General features: G+C 43.7%; 1 protein-coding gene across 1 annotated transcript in view; it reads left to right on the forward strand.

Annotated features, from left to right (window-relative positions):
- Nucleotides 1-18,072, forward strand: part of SCARF2 (scavenger receptor class F member 2) — a 187,677-nt gene that overhangs the window by 56,688 nt on the left and 112,917 nt on the right. Inside the window, 3 exon segments of the mRNA XM_029619839.1 lie at nucleotides 4,343-4,444; nucleotides 11,202-11,721; nucleotides 16,805-17,023. Of these exon segments, the coding sequence (XP_029475699.1) occupies nucleotides 4,343-4,444; nucleotides 11,202-11,721; nucleotides 16,805-17,023 (841 nt within the window).

Consider the following 18,072-nt stretch of genomic DNA (forward strand, 5'->3'; position numbering starts at 1 on the left):
ATATGGCTCTCATCAGGGAGCCATCACACTGTTTCTCTCCTGCAATATAAAAATCAAAAGAAACTTTAAAAAAATGCCATACTGGGTCAGACCAAAAGTCTATCAAACCCAGCACCTTATCTCCAGCAGTGGTCAATCCAGGTCAGAAGTTCCCTGCAGGATCCCAAAGAATAGGAGCAGTCCTTCTTGCTTATAACCAGAGATAAGTGATGACTTCCCCAGTTCTACTTGGTTAATAATGGTTTATGGACTTTTCCTCCAGGAACTTGTCTAAATCCTTTTTAAACCCAGCTTTGCTAACTGTTTTCATCACATCCTCTGGCAACAAATGCCACATACATAATCAGGTACACAATGCTGGGGTCTGGAAAAGGGCTTGTGGACAATACATTGAAATCCTCAGCTCAGTGTATTGCAGTAATCAAAAAAGCAAATCAAATTTTAGGAATGATCCAAAAAGGAATGGAGAATTAAACAGAAAATATATTGTCTTTGCATCGGTCCATGGTACGACCGTACCTTGAGTATTGTGTACAGTTCTGGTTGCCCCATTTAAAAAAAGACATAATTGACACAGAAAAGGTACGGAGGAGAGTGACATAAATAATGAAGAAGTTGGAACATCTCTCCTGTGATGAGAGTCTATACCATCATGAAAGCCCTCTTTTCATACAGCTAAACGTCCATGCATTTCGACCTCCAGGTGATCCTTTTAGCTGCTTTGAGCAGGGTAATTTTCAGAAAGGGAAATTTGCCTGGGTAAATTATATTGAAAATTGCACTCTGAAAGTACAAAACAGGAAAGGAATGTAGAGACCCACAGGTCTCTCCCAGGCCAAGTAGGAGGGGTTTCAATGTTTGTGTAACCCCCTTTTTGGTGAGAGCCCGGAATGCAGGGATTCACTGGGGCAGATTTTCAAAGGGATACGCGCGTAAGATACGCACGTACCCCCCGAAAACCTGCCCCAAGCTCCCCCTGTGCGCCGAGCCTATTTTGAATAGGCTCGGCGGCATGCGCAAGCCCCAGGATGTGCGTAAGTCAAGGGGCTTTGCTAGGGGGGCATGTCGGGGCCGGTGTGATGTTCTGGGGGGCATGGCGCCGGCCCGGGGGCATGGCTGAGGCCTCCGGACTAGCCCCTGGGTCGGGTGATGGCGCGCCAGCAGCCCACCGGTACAGGCGTAACTTTTCAAACAAGGGTGGGGGGGGTGGGGGTGGGTTAGGTAGGGGAAGGGAGAGGAAGGTGCAGGGGGGGTGGAAGGAAAGTTCCCTCTGAGGCCGCTCCAATTTCGGAGTGGCCTCGGAGGGAATGGAGGCAGGCTGCTGATTTTGCGCAGCCTTGCGCGCGCCGACCCCGGCGTACTCTTGTTTGCGCCGGTCACGCGAACAAAAGAACGCGCGGGCGTACTTTTTAAAAATCTGCCCCACTATGTTCTGAGGCCCCAAACTCCCTCTCTCAGGTCACAAGGCCTGGGGTACCAGGCTCCTTTCCAATGGGAGGGAAGGATTTAACCTTCAAGTCCCGAGGCACACGGGAGGGGGGGGGGGGATGGCGATGACAGTTTCTCGCTCTCCTCCTCTCACTGGTGTGTTCATAGTTATATGACCTGGACCTAGGATCACCGTCAGCACTCAGAACCACACTGAACACACTGGTGGGCTGTTACAAACATAAAAATTTACTGTAACCAAAAATCTCCAAAAACAACAGGCATCTCCAATTGGTCGTCACAAATCCAAGTGTCCTTTTTGTCTTAGGCTCGCTCTTCTGAATGAGTGTCCTTTAGGTGGAAGGCACCAGGGAAAACTCATCCTTTCAGAGGGTGGAAGATGGGCCCCTAGTGATGGGTACTGGGTCCTTCTGTCCTGGTGTTCCAGGGACCTCTCTGGCAGAGTCCCCAAAACAGAAAAAAAACAATATCCTTCTCAATCTCATCTTCTGGGCACAAAAATTCCTCCCAACCAAAAACAGAAACAAAATCTTCTCAAAATCCCAGAAAAAAAAATCATCTTCTGAGACAAGAACTACATTTTCTCCACTTCCTTAGGATAGGAGCCACAAATTCTCTCTTCTCTGTTCTCCTCCAAGCAGGGTACACTCCAAGGGGGTACACTCCTCCTAAAAGCGGAAACCAGGTGTCTTCACAATAAAATTAAAGAAGAAAAAAATCCTCAAAGACCGCTTCTGCACTCAGATCGGTTTGGTGCTATGCCCAGAATTTGCCTTCGTACCCTGTCCTCTCTGGTATCAGACTGTGAGGCCTGAAATTAAGAGCCACTCCAACGCACTCCTTCTACTCCAAAACAAAATGTCCACATCTCTTCCCTGCTCTGCCTGCATTTATGCACAGGTTGGCTGACCAATCCAAACAGCCTCATTGAAGGTGTTTGTAAGGGAAGATCTGCAAACTCTGACTCCTAAAAGTCTAAACTAGGACAAACATACTAGGGACTAAGGGTGTCTTTATATATATATATGTTCACAGTTGAATTTCAGGAGGTGTTGCATGGAAGAATGGTACAGTTTGCATTGACTTGCTATCTTGAAGGGAAAGGATTTGAAGACGAAAGAGTTAGTTTTCCTGCTCCTGATTTTATTTAAATGTTTAAATTTTTTTTTATTATTGAGTTTATGATTGAATAAGGGGTAAAGCCAGTGTGTTCAAAACGCGCGTCCAAATGCCAGCTAACAGTGCGCTCCGTTGGAGCGCACTGTATCGGCCCGTTACTGAGGTAATTTTGGAGATTAGCAATATTCTCTACAACCCACCGAAGTTCTAGTGAAACATTACAACTAGACTCCTAAAGCTGTAGGATTTGCTATATTAAGACCTGTGATAAACCAATGATTGGCACTTCCTGTCATGGAACCTTGCCATTATGTTCTGCTGCTACATTTATTGTAATATTAGATGTATGTAGAGGTCTATGATATTTTTATTTAGCTTTTCATTGGTAACTCAAGATGAGTTACATTCTGGTACAGTAGCTATTTCCCTGTCTCCCAGAGGGCTTACAGTCTGTTTGTACCTGAGTCAATGGAGGGTGAAGTGATTTGCCCTTGGTCACAAGGAGCATCAGTGGGATAAGCAAGTTTTGAACTCCCACTACTCTAACCATTATGGTTCTCCTGCATGCCACCTCACCTTGACTTGCTGACAAGCACCATGATGCATTATGCACAAAAAGGTGAATTTTAAAAGCCCGGTACGTGCATCAGAGGATGCACGCACAAGTCGGGCGCACAAGCACCCATCATATTTTAAAAGCTGCCGCGATATGTGCGTATTTCCCACTGCACACACATCTCATTCAGATTGAAAAAGGGGCATGGTCTAAGCAGAGTCTGGGCAGGGCATCGGTGTTCCGGGTGGGGCGAGAGATGTGCACGCATATACTTATGCGCCTGGGCACATGCCCAGGTCTAGTGCTATGTAAGTTTAGTTCTGCTATGGAGAAGGTGTAAAAAAAAAGACATAAATATAAATAACTGAAGAATAAAAAGTAAAACAGGTATTTAGTTTCATTGTTTTTCTGTTCCAATTGTAGATCCCCTCTTCGCATCACATTATTCATGTCCTTTTGCAAATTTTTGTATCTGTCATTATGATACTCTTGTGCACACACACACACATACAATTTGGTATTTTTATTTCATTTATGGTCAGTTTTAATGTATGTTTTATTTTTTTATTCTTTGGTTATTTATATATATGTCTTTGTATACACATATTTATTCTTATGATTTCACATTTTATTTATGTACATTGCATCGGTTTAACATATATTTATGTATGTGTGTTTCTATTTATATGTTCTTATTATTGGCATTTATATCTGTATTTATACTTGCTTTTAATAGCCCCTGAGGCAGCTCCGTGGTGAGCGAAACTCAGCCAGAGTTGGGCAAGATCTAATAAAAGTCCTTTTATACACCGATCCTCTTCTTCGTTTTTTACCGCTAAATTTGTTAATTACAGTTCTCAGGATTTCTGGTTCTCACAATGCCCAAGTGGATTGTCTAGGACATGCCACACTATGGGATGCTCTGAATAGTGCCTCAGGTTAGGAGATAAAGAAAGGAATCTTCCTTCACAGGAAGGTGTGCAGAAGTTTATAAGCATTCCGGCAGTATATATAGAGCATGCCATGTAAGCCCACCTGTAATATGCAAATGGCATGCTTTATATGTACACAAGAAGCACATGATTCCACATTCATAAGCAGATGCACTTCCCTGGATTTTGGGTGGAATTGGGACACCACGATCAGCAGACTCTTCCTTTCACTGTCTAACAATGTGCTCACGCTATGCTACTTTTTGTTTCCTATGTTCCTGTGCAGCTCTGTGTGAGGGGAACTTCACCTGTAAAGAGAATGAGGTGTGCGTGAGACCCAATGAGTGTCGCTGTCGTCACGGGTACTTTGGTGCCAACTGTGAAACTAGTAAGTATTCTGCTGGATTTTGTGTCCTTTGCCTCAAAACCGAGACAGAAGCAAACTACTGTAACTAAACCTCGCACAAGTCTCCACTAGAGCTAGAAGGAAATGAAAACCCATCCCTATTTAATGTTTCTGTGCTGCATTTTACCTCCTCCTCCCTGCATCCCTTTCTCCTCTTCCTCACGGACTTTCTGATGGTATCAGCCTTCAGGTGACCAGGACTGGAAGGGAAATTTTCCCTACCGCTGAGACCATCTGGGCACACCCAAATGACAGAAGACCCACACCTGGGTAAATGACATGTGGCTGTGCCACACCTCAGGGCAGCAAACTTAACCGCATTCAGTTTTAGCTTTTAATTTGGTTAAAAAACCCGAAGAGCCTTGTCATTAGAACTTTCAAGTAAAATATGGAGTGCTGCCTATCATGCTCGCCTTAGGCTGCATCCCGAAGGTAATTGTCCTGTCTAGAGAATTAATATCCAGCAGGTCCCTGGCACGCACACAGTGCCTCAGACTACTCCCTTTGGATTACTGACATGCTATACCTCAGACTTCACCCCATGAATCACTAACCTGCAATGCCCTGGCGGTTTAGCATTCCAAGCTACCTGAGAGAGCTCTGTCCTGGGTCCTGAACGAAACGTCTACATCTTGGATAGAAACTTGTTTTCTGTGGATCAGTGTGAGGCGTGTGATGTTACTGGCTCACTGAATGTTTATAGGAAGTCTTCGACTTAAGGCGTTTCAAGTTGCTATAATTCACAGCCCATTTCTAAATTGACACTCATTATCCAACTTGCAACACCTATTGGATTTTAAGATGCCCAAGCATCTCCCAAATAGGCAAACATTATTGTGATGACCAGGAGGCCTGGTGAGTGTCAGTGCAAAGCCACATGCCTTGCAATGTTCCTCTTTAGTAAAAAAAAAAAAAGTAATGCTTTAAATATGTTTATGCTTTTTTAGGTTCTATATAATACTAAATTGCAGGTTATTTTGGTAAAAATGTGTTGGGCCCTGGGGCTGGAACTAATCCCTCATTTAAAACATTGTACTTATGGGGCAATTGGTTTTGACTTAGTGATTTGATTTAATATACGCTTTTCAGAAATCAATTACATCTTAAGTCTGATAACTTCTCTTCATAGATTATCATGTGAGCTGGCGGCTCCAGGTGAATGTACAGTATACTGTATATGCTCAGTTGCCACTTGTCCTCCTTACGGCTCTACCCTTTATCCCACTCTGCTGCTGGGGCTGTGCAATCACTAATTAAAAGAAAACTATTCATTCTATGAGCTACAATGAACAAGTCTAAAATCCCTTCATCCCCCTGCCCCTTATTACTGGCTAATTAAAAGAATAGTAAATTTTCTTTTTTCCTAATCTGCAATCCGTTTCTTTTTATGGCCATCACTCCTTCTTAGATTTTCTCTGCTAATATAAATTCCTGAGCTGCAGAAGGAATAGCAGCAGGAGCAGATGTTTCATCCCTGAAGGAGAATGAGCAGAGGCTTTCACTATACACGGTTCTTTGAATCATATTTGATTTCTGACATTAAAGGGAAGGTCTCACAATCTAGAAAGCATGAACATTAACATGCTTTCGCTTTGGTTTAGGTTTCTAAGATGTTTTGATATCAGTGTAATGTGATGTGATGTCTTATTGTTTTGAAAGTTTTATGTTTTATGTGACCATGATTGAGTGTTTTATTGTAAGCCCTACAGAGCATTGGATATGCGGCATATAAATTTCACTACTTCAATGCTTTTGAGGCTCTAGTGTATGACAAAATATTAAATCTAAGGAGCAGTGAAATGGAACTAGGAAGGTGGCCATTTGCTTCTCCAAAAATGCCTCACTCCCAGGTTGTGTTGCAGTTCGTGATGTTCCACAGGTTACTGGAGGAGAACTGTCTGAGTGCCAGGATCAGAAGGGAGAGCGCAGGGGAGACAATTATTTTGGAGCAGTAACTGAGTCAAAGCAGATTGACATCTTAGAAATGGGTGAATGTAGCTGTCTACTGAGAGAAGAAATAGCTTTCAATGCTGAGAAACTGTGAGATTAGAAAAGATTCCTCGCTAGACTTGTATCAGGACTAGGAGTGAATGATTCTGTTTCCTGTCATGAAACAACACACGCTTCATGAGCACATAGAGGGCAAATCTAAAAAGCCATTTTTCTATGTAAATGGATTTTTATTTATAGATATTTGATATTCCACCTTTTTCTATAATGGCCTACAAGGTGGATTACAAACAGTGCAGTGGTCAAAGATATTTTACAATTACATTGGATAACATTGAGAGGTCAGGGTGAATAACTTATAGTTCTTACTTGATGATTCAGGTAGATAAGGGGAGTGGACAGGAAAAGAAGTTGAAAGACATACTCGCGGGCTTGTTTATTCACAACTTGTAGACAAAGCAGAGAGTTTTGAATTGTATTCTGCTTTCAACTGGGAGCCAGGGCAGCTGGTGTAGTATTGGTGTTATGTGGTCAGTTGCTTTGGCCACTACTAAAATATATTTATTTACCTGGCTAATTTGGCTGTCTGAAAACTGCCCACCTTGTATGTGTATAAATTATGCACGAGGAACACCACCACATGTACTTTTGCCTATGGGAAAAGTAGCTGGGATCAGAGGCATGGTTAGGCTGGGGAAGACATCAACGCATGCAGTTTTGAATTTTCAAAAGTGTTCATGTTTTTTTTCACGGAAAAAAAAGTACCAACAGAGAAAGGCATACATCTCTGAGAGTGCTTTTCCCTTAGGCAGTTTTCAAAGGGAAAATATGCATGCATTTCCTTTTGAAAGTGATGCAATGTCCACTGGGAAATTACCTGCAGACTTTGCGACAATCTGCATAGAACAAGAAAATGGGACATGGTGACACCAAGGTACAAAATATATGAACTCAATAGAGCAGCTAGAAGAGGTGGAGGCATGGTACTATATCTTAAGGAATCCAAAAAGTCAAGGAGGATACACATTGTGCAGGAAACAAACTGTACCCTGGAACTTCTATTGATAGAAATTTCATACAGTGATGGGGAGGAGCATAGCCGTGAGGGTTTACCACTGTCCACCCAACTAGGATGGCGAAACAGATTGTGAAATGCTAACAGAAATTAGACAGACAAATATTTATTTATTTATTTATTTATTTAAGTTCTTTTAATATACCGATGCTCAAGACAAGTCTTATCGAACCGGTTTACAATGAACAAGGGGAGAACCAATTAACAGAGTAGGCGTAGAAAAAGTTACAATAAACAGGGAATGAATAACTTGGTCATTAGAAAATGAGGGATAGATTAAACAGTAAAAACAATGAGTAGAGAGTTGTTGATTAGATAATAAAGCTTGTACATTCGTTTCAGTGGTTCAGATAATTGTAAGTGAGTGAGAGAGAGGGAGGGAAGGCATTGGTGACACAATACAATAATAAGGGGAGATTTCAATCACCCCAATATAGATGGCATGAATGTCTCATCAGGGCATATTAGGGAAGATAAGTTTCTAGAAATTATAAATGACTACTTCATGGAGTAACTGGTCCTAGACTTGATGGGAGGGGCGCTACTTTAGATCTAGTTCCTAGTGGCATGCAGGATCTGGTACAACAGGTAAAGGTGGTGAAGCTGCTTGGCAATTGATCATAATGAAATCAGATTTGAGATCATCACTGGTTGGAGAATAATAAATAAAACTACTGTGGTAACATATAACTTTAAAAAGAGAGAATGTGATAAAATGAAAAAAACTAGATAGAAGGAAACAAAAGGAGCAGTTACAAGGGTTAAAGGTCTAGATGGCACACTGAGATTGTTTAGCATTATTTTGTAATATACCAGGTCTTCATTGCTTTTCTTGGGAACAGACCTCTCATCCTGGTCCCTGGACCTTTCCTCTTTCTCTCCTGCCTCCCCTTCAGACCCCTCCTCTATCTCGTCAGCATCCCAACTCTGCCCCCATCTCCTTTCTCTTTAAGGATCCCACCTCTCTCCCTCTCTCCACTCCCCCTTGCTCTCTCCCCATCCTTCCTTTTAGCACCTCATATCCCTCCCCCATTTCCACTCCCTCTTGCTCTCGCCCCTTGTCCTAAACCCCCTTCTGCCTCCCTCCTCTCTATTTTTCCCTGTCCTCCCTTCTGTCCACCAAACTAAGCTCCAATATTCACCCAGAAAAATAATGAGCAATTTTTTTTTCACACTGATTTTTCTCCCATTTTTATTCTTGTGAAAATTAAACCCTGATAAATTTCTGGGAAAAATAAAAATCGAAAATGAAGGTCCCGAAGAAAGGGCAAACAATTTAGGGCTATTCAGTTTAAAGAAGGTACCACTGAGAAAGGGATAGGATGAGTGGGGTAGAACAGGTAAATAGGGAATGGTTATTTACCCTTTCAAACATTACTAGGACTACGGGACGCTCCATGAAACTAGCAACCGGCATATTTAAAAGAAATTGGAGAAAGTAGTTTTTTCACTCAGCCCAGAATTAAGCTGTAGAATTTACCAGATGTGGTCAAGGCATCTAGCATAGCAAGGTTTAAATGGGGCTTGTCAGGTTCCTGCAGGAAAAGTGTTGAATGGATTATTAGCCAGGTGGACTTGGAAAAGACACTGCGTATCCCTGGGAGTGAGGAGCACAGAATGGATCTACTCGTTGGGATCTGCCAGGTATTTTCTAGTGACCTGGATTGGTCACTATTGAAGGGAGGATCCTGGGCTCCATCAACCTTTGGACTGCTCTAATGCTCTTTTGAAAATTGCCCCCATATAGCACTATAACATAACCATGGGGAATTAATGTACAACTTTTTTTGTCAAAATAATATCTTTATTGCAACAATAGTTCTGTAAATATAGGATTCCTAGTTATTTATCGAACTTCAGGGGAAGATCCAAATTGGAAGAGGAAGAAGGATCAGAATGGGGGTGGGGAGGGTGGAAGGTGATCCTTTCTTAGGATCCATTAGCTCTAGTCCTGCTCATCACTTTAAATCCCCCCTCCCCCACCCCTCCACCCCAATTCTCTTCCCCATTCAACTCCCATCCCAATACCTTCTTTCAAACCCCCAGTAACCTATCAGATACACACGCACCTCTGCACCAATCACCTCTCTCTCATACACCCCTAGTACCGATGCCCTCCCTCCCTCTCTCTCACTCACAAACACACACACACACACACACACACACAAAATATAAACTGAGTCAATCCCTTCTCACTCATTCTCCAAGCTGATCCCCTCTAAACTCCCTCCTCTTGCTCGTCTCCAATCCCTCACCCTTATCCCCTTTCACACTCCCTCAATTACTGCCAATCTCCTCTCCCACCCCCTCTGATATCTCCTCCTGCTGCCTATCTCGAGTGGCCTGTGCACACCCCTCCTTCCCCTCCCCCCCCCCCAATCCGATCCAACCCAGGAATTGCTCTTTGCTTTTTTATGTTCTCTAAGGAAAAAAATGTGCTGCCTTCTGGAATCAATGGGTGGCAAGAGAGCAGGCTCCAACCCAGAGCAAGGCAGAAATCAGAAACCCCTGTAAATGTTATCATTGTGGTGGGGGCCGGGGGAGCACCAATTGCTCGGGTAATAACGTTTTTCTTTCATTTACATGCTTTCTTCTACTCTTTTCCATAATAGAATGTATGAATCCTGGGTACGATCTATGAGGACCAGCGAGGTGAGGAGGGAGTTAAAAGTGGTGGGGATTAGCGCCTTGTGGATCTCATTTATTCCCTCCCCCTTCCCATTTTTTCTTATGATTTGGGCACTGATATTTATTTATTTTTTATTTGCTTCATTCAAAACCATGCTTGAAGCAGAGTACTGAAAATCACAGATATTACGCCTGTAATACGTTGTTATACCTGTAAACCGGAGTGAGGGCCTTTCGCTAAACATCGGTATATAAATGCTTACAAATAAATAAATAAATAAGATAATGCAAATGATTTCGTGCTAGCACATCATGCAACACAGCAGTGTAATCAAAGTAAAGGCACAGCCCTTCGATCGTCAGCCACATAAAATATGCTAAAATGTATCTAATTTAAACTCATGAAACTATATTTGCTCTATATGGATCAAGATGGAACTATTCAAACTGCAAAAAAATCAAGGCTGGCTATTCATATGCCAAGTGGATGAAAGCTTTCACTTTTTCCTGAAGGCAAGATAATTGTCTAAAGTCCAGGACGATTCCTGGAAGCTGTTTCAGAGTGTTTCAGTTGTAAGTTTTCTCTAGTTTAATCTCTTAGGTACTAGTACTTTAAGAGAGGATTCTGAATTTCTTCTTGAGAGACACCTTATCGAACAAGCAAACCTGCCCAATATTATGAAAAGCTTTAAAGACTGTTGCCAGTATTTCTTCTGTACTGACGGGCTATTGCAAGACCTTTCCTTTAATAGAGCATGTAGCAGTGGTGTCAAAGGATGGCGTGAACTATCACTTACTGAAGACATAAGTTTTTCAGGCAGGAATGCAGGAAAACAAACTATGATATCACCAGCTGTACCATAGTTTGGACCAAAACGACAGGTCTAGAGCTGAGCTTTATTAAAAAGCTATTATAGAAACAGATGCGCTTGAAGCACTGCCTAACTTCATAGATACAGTATTCTTGCTCGTTGATAAATGCATTAGTAGAACACCTTCTATGTCTGTTATGTAAATTATTTCCAGAGGAGTGGAGAGTTCCTTCTAAGAAATTCCTCCTTTTTTTTTTATTCTGCTTCTCGCTAGAATGTCCGCGCCAGTTCTGGGGTCCTGACTGCAAGGAAATGTGCACGTGCCACCCCAACGGCCAGTGCGATGACGTCAAGGGACAGTGCACGTGCAACCCAAACCGCTGGGGCCTCAACTGCGAGAATGCCTGCCTGTGCAAGCATGGCAAGTGCAACCAGGACACTGGCAAGTGCACGTGCGAGCCCAATTGGTGGGGGCCCCAGTGCTCCAACGCCTGCTACTGCAGCTCCACTTCCCAGTGCAACCAGCAGACCGGTCGCTGCCTGTGCCAGGCCGGCTGGTGGGGCCGCAGCTGCAACACCCAGTGCTCCTGCAACAGCTCTCCCTGTGATCAGTTCACAGGCCGCTGCCAGTGCAAGGAGCGCCGATGGGGTCCACGGTGCGAGAATTTCTGCCAGTGCTTCCGAGGCAAATGCAACCAATTGGATGGGACGTGCGCCTGTGAGCCGGGCTATCGAGGCAAGCTGTGCCGGGAGCCGTGCCCCGCGGGACTGTACGGACAAGGCTGCAGGAAGTGGTAAGTGCCCCAAGGCCATGGCTGTTGCCAAAGGCAGGTCAGACTCCGCAGCTCCAGCAGGATTAGGGCTCCTGAGATTTTTGAATTTTTTTTTTGTGCAGCTTGCTGGGAATTTATCAGCATTTGTTGTAAAAGTTCAGATTCAGGTAGTACATCTTCATTGCTCTGTAAAGATGAGAGTTTATCCTGGTCAATGCTATGATTGATGCATTTGTGATGTTAAAGAGCTGGTAGCATCTTTGAGACGCAAGCCGGTTTTCAAAGGGCAAGTCCTAAGAGTTTCCCTTACCCACACACTGGCCGATACAGAAAACCCCGCGGGAGAGCCGGCGAGCGCCCGCTCTCCCGACGCGCGCCCAAACCACTCTCCTGGGTGCGCGATTCAGAAAAAGAAAATATTCAAATGAGGGCCCACGGTAAAAGGAGGCACTTGGGACACTAGCGCGTCCCTAGCGCCTCCTTTTTGACAGAAGCGGCGGCTGTCAGCGGGCTGTTGGAGCGGCCTCGGAGGGAACTTTCCTTCCGCCCCCCCCCCGCCCCCAGTCCTACCTAGAACCCCCCCTTACCTTTGAAGAAGTTACGCGCGCCGGCCCGCGATCCTGGGCACAGCGGCAAATGGCCACCGTGCCTGGAGGCTCAGGCCATGCCCCGCCCCTTTACCCAAGCCCCGGGACATATGCGCGTCCCGGGGCTTGCGCGCGCCGCCGAGCCTATGCAAGATAGGCTTGGCGCGCGCAGGGGGAAGCAGGGGTAGGTTTTGGGGGTTGCACGCGTATCTTACGCGCACAACCCTTTGAAAATCTACCCCGTATTGAAAATAACATCACGAATCACTGATAGAAAAACTAAATAAGTTCTATATATATAAAATTTTTAACTGATTATATAGAAAAATTTTAAAAGAAGTGTGAAGAGTAACAAGTGATATAGGATCCATGATTGTGCAGAAAGTGGGCGGGGCAATGAGTCAGTTGCTCAATGAGCTTTGTGATGTATCAGCCCGTGACATGAAGGTCCTATAAATATTTCTTGATAGACAATAAGTCACAATAGGGCCGATGTAATAAGAGCCGCGGCAAAACAGGTGCTCGTTTGTGAGTGCGGATTTTGATCACCGCGCATGGCTGAATCCGCCGCTTCTGCGGGATATAAAAAAAAAAAAAATTATGCAAATGAGAGTTCTATAAAGATCTAAAAAAAGAGAGTGGGTAGAACTTTGTTGTGTTATGGATTTTAGTCATACATTGCATGCTCATGCTGACATCCTTTTGCATCATTCTTGTTTTTTAACTATCTTTCCTACTGCCTATTTATTTTATCCCCTGCCCAGTTACTGTCTCCCTGTTGAAATGTATTTTCCAAACTTTCAGTTATTATGTGAACCGGTATGATGTACCCACTAATGCCGGTATATAAAAGTTTCTAAATAAATAAATAAATAACCATGGCACAATGTTACCATCTACTTACTGTAGCCTTGGCCTAGCTTACCTTCTGTGCTAACCAGGTGATCTTGTCATGCGCAATGTTCCCTACAAATTTTGACCGGCTATGTGCACAAAACCTTTCTTTTGTGCCACATTTTATAAGCTTAATTCAAGTTTGTGAGCCAAGTGTACCTGAGCAAGTATAATGCAAATATTGGGATTTTTAAAGTGTTATTTAAGTAATTGTTTTAATGAAAATAATTCTACATTAAGTTATTTCAGCATATCATTTGTTTTAAATAAATAGAAAACATCAAATAAAATATAATTGATTTCACATTTCTTTTATAGTTAAGCATAGTATATAGTAAAGATATATGTAAAAATTGGTTCTTACCTGCTAATTTTCCTTCCTTGACTCCCATAGATCACACAAGATGAATTGTTTTTTCTCCACTACCAGCACCTGGAGACACAGAGCCTTAATGTACTTTTGGTACATGACAGTGTGCCACTTGCAGTCACTCAGTATAATCTGTAAACAAGCTAAAAACAAAGTTACCCCTTTATCCTTCAGCAAGAGAGAGGTAAAAACTATCGGTAACCACAATCCCAACTGGACCAGCGCAGTCTTCAGAAATTCAGGGAGGAATTCTGGACTGATCTGTAGGACTCAAGATGATAAAACCAGCAGATAAGAACCAATTTTTCCTTCCTTATCGCCCAGATCCATCCAGACGAATGGGATGTACCCAAGTTTAATAAAAATGGACAGGAATCTAAAAGACAATCACATCACAGACCCAGGGGGTAAATCAAATTTCAACATATGTTCAAGATAGAATTTATTACAAACTTTAACATTTATAGAGGAAATCCTTACAAAATATGAAAAAGTCAAACAATAGGTGCACACAATGAAATATATTTATTTTCAGAACACAAATTTAATTTGCCAACTCACTCAAATATCCATACACTATATACCAATCATATCCTCACATATATATTCATACAACTATCAAATAAGCCTAAATATAAAATCACCATAAACTAATCACACAAAGATTTGATTTTTCCCCTGTGTCTGTGATGTGATTGTGTTTATATTTACTGAGGTGGAAATATACTTTCCGGTTTTTGGGTTTTTTTTTACCTGATGGGAATCTAAAAGACCCACTGACAGCACATACTACTCTGAGTCTGAAGCCCAACATCCAGTTTTAATGCTTGGCAAAAAGTGTGCCAAAGAAGACCAAAATTGTCACCTTGAAGATCTTCTGCGGCAACCCCAACTGACAACGGACCCTTAGCCCCATGCAAATGTTAGGCAGAGGCTATCACCTCCTTAATCCATCTAGCATTAGATGCCTTCGACCCTTGTTGTGGGACCACTAAATACCCGAGGAGAATCCCTGTGCATATCCAAAACATGAAGCTTTCTGACAAGGGGAGAAGAAAGAGTTCAATTTTCTAAAAGCAGGCAATTCCATGGAAAGACTTCATGGAATGAAGAAACCACATTTTGTAAAAAAAAATAAAAAAAAAAAAATAAATAAATATATATATATATAAATGAATAAAAAAATTTCATTCTAATGGAAACCCTATCCTCTGAAAATTGAAGGAAAGAGACCCTGCACTACATCTGTAGCACCAAAATACTCCTCACTGAGCAAATAGTTATCAAAAAGACTAGCTTCAGCATGAGATCCTACAAAGATGCCATTCTCAGTGGTTAAAAAGGGGGCTTACCCACCATTGTCAGAACCAAATTAAGCTTTCACGGTGGAACAGCCTGCCAAATCAAAGGACGCAAATGCTGTACTCCCATCAGAAATCTCACTACATCTGGGTGATAGGCGAGCAAAGCCTTATGCATTTTCCCTCAGTAAAAGGTCAGCTCCAAAACTTGAGAGCTCAGGGCTAAAGCATCTGTAACTTCTCTGTAGAAAGGAAAGGATCCTTGGAACTGAGGCCTTAAGTGGCACAATCCCCACATCCTAACACTAGGACTCAAATCTTCCAAAGCCACAAGTATGCCAGTGAAGCTAAGGGTTTCCTAGCTTGAAGCAAGATTGTGATGACCTCCTTTGAATAACTCTTATTTCAACCTTATCCTCTCAAATGCTAGGCTGTGAGACAATGATCCACCTGCTCCAAGAAAATCAGTATGAAATGCAGCCGACTGGGAATATGATAGAGCCTTAAGAGACCTTCTAGTGTGAGATTCACCAAGTCTGCAAACCACGGTTCCCCAGGCTGTTCCAGAGCTACCGGGATCATCTTGCCCCAATGTTTTCCTGTGTCTGACTATCGTGCCGATCAGAGGTCTAGGAGGGGGAAAACGTAAAGCAGAATGCCTAGAGGTCATGAATGGGAGAGCATATCTAGACCCTCTGATCCTGTCCCCAACTTCATGATCCTGTCCCCATCTTCAACTGAAGAAACGTGGAGCCTCTGCAAATCAGATTTGATGCAAAAAAACTCCAACAGGTGAACCTCCTAAGCATCCTTATGAATGACAACTCTACTTTTGAACAACTTCCACTCTCGTGTTCAGAGTATGCCAGCAAAATGAGCTTGCACACTTTCCATCCCAGCCACATGAAATGCCAACAAGGTCACCAGATGCCCCTTTGCCCAATGGAACAATATCCTGATCTCCAAAGAAAACGCTGGGCTATTAGTGTCTCTCTGTCTGTTAATATATGTTACTGCTGTCACATTGTCTGTCAAAATTTATACTGCCCTGTGCCGGACCAACAGAAGCAAAAACACTAAAGCTTTCCTGATTACTCTTGTTTTCAAATGACTGATGGAACATGAGGCTTCAGACATCATCTGGCCCTGACAAATGGCTCCCCAACCTCTCAGACCATCATCACTATGGCCCAAACTGGTATTTCAAATTCTACTTCTTTAGACAAGTTGTCTTGTGAGAGCCACCAAGAAAGATGTAACTTGTCTTCCCCAAAGAAGGGTAACTTGACCTCGAAATCTTGCGATCAAGGATTCCAATTTGAGAAAAAAAAGGGTTTCTGCTATAGTCTCATACAAGCTGTCACTCTAGGTACTAGGTCTAGTGTAGTCCTCATAAAGATAATACCAGACTCCAAATGTCTGCCAACACCAACTGTCCAACTGCCGGTTTGCACCTCCACCATTTTCTAAAGACAGAGAATATTGAGCAACTACAAGCATTACACTCTTATGTACCAATAGTACAGTTAGGACCTAATTTTAAAAAGCATTTACGTGCTTAAAATTGGATTTTACACTTGTAAATGCCCTTTACCAATGTAAGTGGGCTTTTGAAAATTGCTACCATTGAATTGCCCATAGGATATTCACGTGTAAGTGCACGTAAATGGCTTTTTAAAATTGCTGTAATAGTATGTTACATTTACAAGTGTAACTCCTTTTAAATTTACCTTCTAAGGCTTTTCTTCACTGTTTCTAACTGCTGGGAGGGGAGGAAAAACCTTTTCACCTGGACTGATCTAAGGAGCGATAAGGAAATGCTATTATGCCATTTTATGCGCGCGCTGTGTTTTGTCACGTGCGAAGAATTTATGACCCGTGTGTATGCGCACAGCTTTCAAAGAGCAACGGTCATGAGGCCATGGTGCTATCGCAGGCATATTTTGTTGCAGGTGTGGGCAGTGCAAGGAGCAGCAGCCTTGCACCGTGGCTGATGGCCGGTGCATCACGTGTGAAGCAGGATGGAACGGGACCAAGTGCGACCAGGTCTGCTCTCCAGGCTTTTATGGTGAAGGCTGTGAGAAGGTGTGCCCCCCCTGTAAGGAGGGCTATACCTGCAACCACATCGATGGCAAGTGCTCCCACTGCAATCCTGGCTGGATGGGAGACCGGTAAGGACCTGCCCACTCTCTCTCTCTTTCCTAGGACAGAAACCAGAGCAGATAAAATCTGATGCTAATGCCCGTGCAGCTGATGAAATGTACTAGAGTTTGCGGCCACTGTTAGGCCACCTACCCCCTGCTGTGTATATATTACTGCGCAAGGACAAGCTGATGACCTGTTGGTGTTTCCTGTTCACCGAGAAATAGCCTCATCCCCGGCTCCTTCTCTCCGAACTAACCAAAGCTGGGAATTCTACTGAAATAACATTCCCGGCCGCAAGAGAAAGTTTATGCTCCAGATACACCTAATGGTTGATCAGTATTAGGAAAAGTCAGGAACAATGCTATTTTTTCTTCTGAAAAGAATAGGTGCTGCTACTCACATGCAGACCATTCTTGGGGGGGGGGGGGGAATGATGGAAAGGGGCAACCTCCTGGGCCCCACCCCTGCACCTGGTTCCATAGCCTATGAAATGAAAGCATCTGACTCTAGAACATCAATACCCCTCCTCCTGGGAAAACAAAACCAGCTGGACTGCTCCAGACCCCTGCACACAAGCAGAGTCCCTCACCTGGATCACACAGTTAGCAGGCCTAGGGCAGTGGAGGTCTGGTGGGCAAGTAGGCCGGCTGGAGATTTGCTGCCTTTCGGTCGTGCTGAACCTTACTCAGCCCTTTGTTTCCTGATCCAGCCTCTGCCTGCAGGAAGCTTGCAGGGGAAAGGAGAGCCTGCGGCAGACACAGCAAAGGGCAGGGCCGGAGAAGCACCAGGCAAGCTAGGCTTGGGCCTAGAGTGCCGACCATTAGGGGGCGTGAGCCATTGTGGGGCTGCGAGCAGTGGCGCCAAAAAGGAGTGGAGATTCGGCAATTTCCACTCCTTTTTGTCGCTGCGGCGCCGCTACTCACAGCCCCCTAATGGGACTGGCGGCTCAATCGGGGGGGGGGGGGTTTGCGACCGGGTGGGGCGGCACGATGAAGGGGGCTTGGGCGCAGGGCAGAAGGTGCCTAGGGCGCCTAATCCCCTTGCACTGGCCCTGGCAAAGGGGGACCATTTTGGG

Source organism: Rhinatrema bivittatum, chromosome 11 (assembly GCF_901001135.1).
Source record: "Rhinatrema bivittatum chromosome 11, aRhiBiv1.1, whole genome shotgun sequence".
NCBI classification, from domain to species: domain Eukaryota; kingdom Metazoa; phylum Chordata; class Amphibia; order Gymnophiona; family Rhinatrematidae; genus Rhinatrema; species Rhinatrema bivittatum.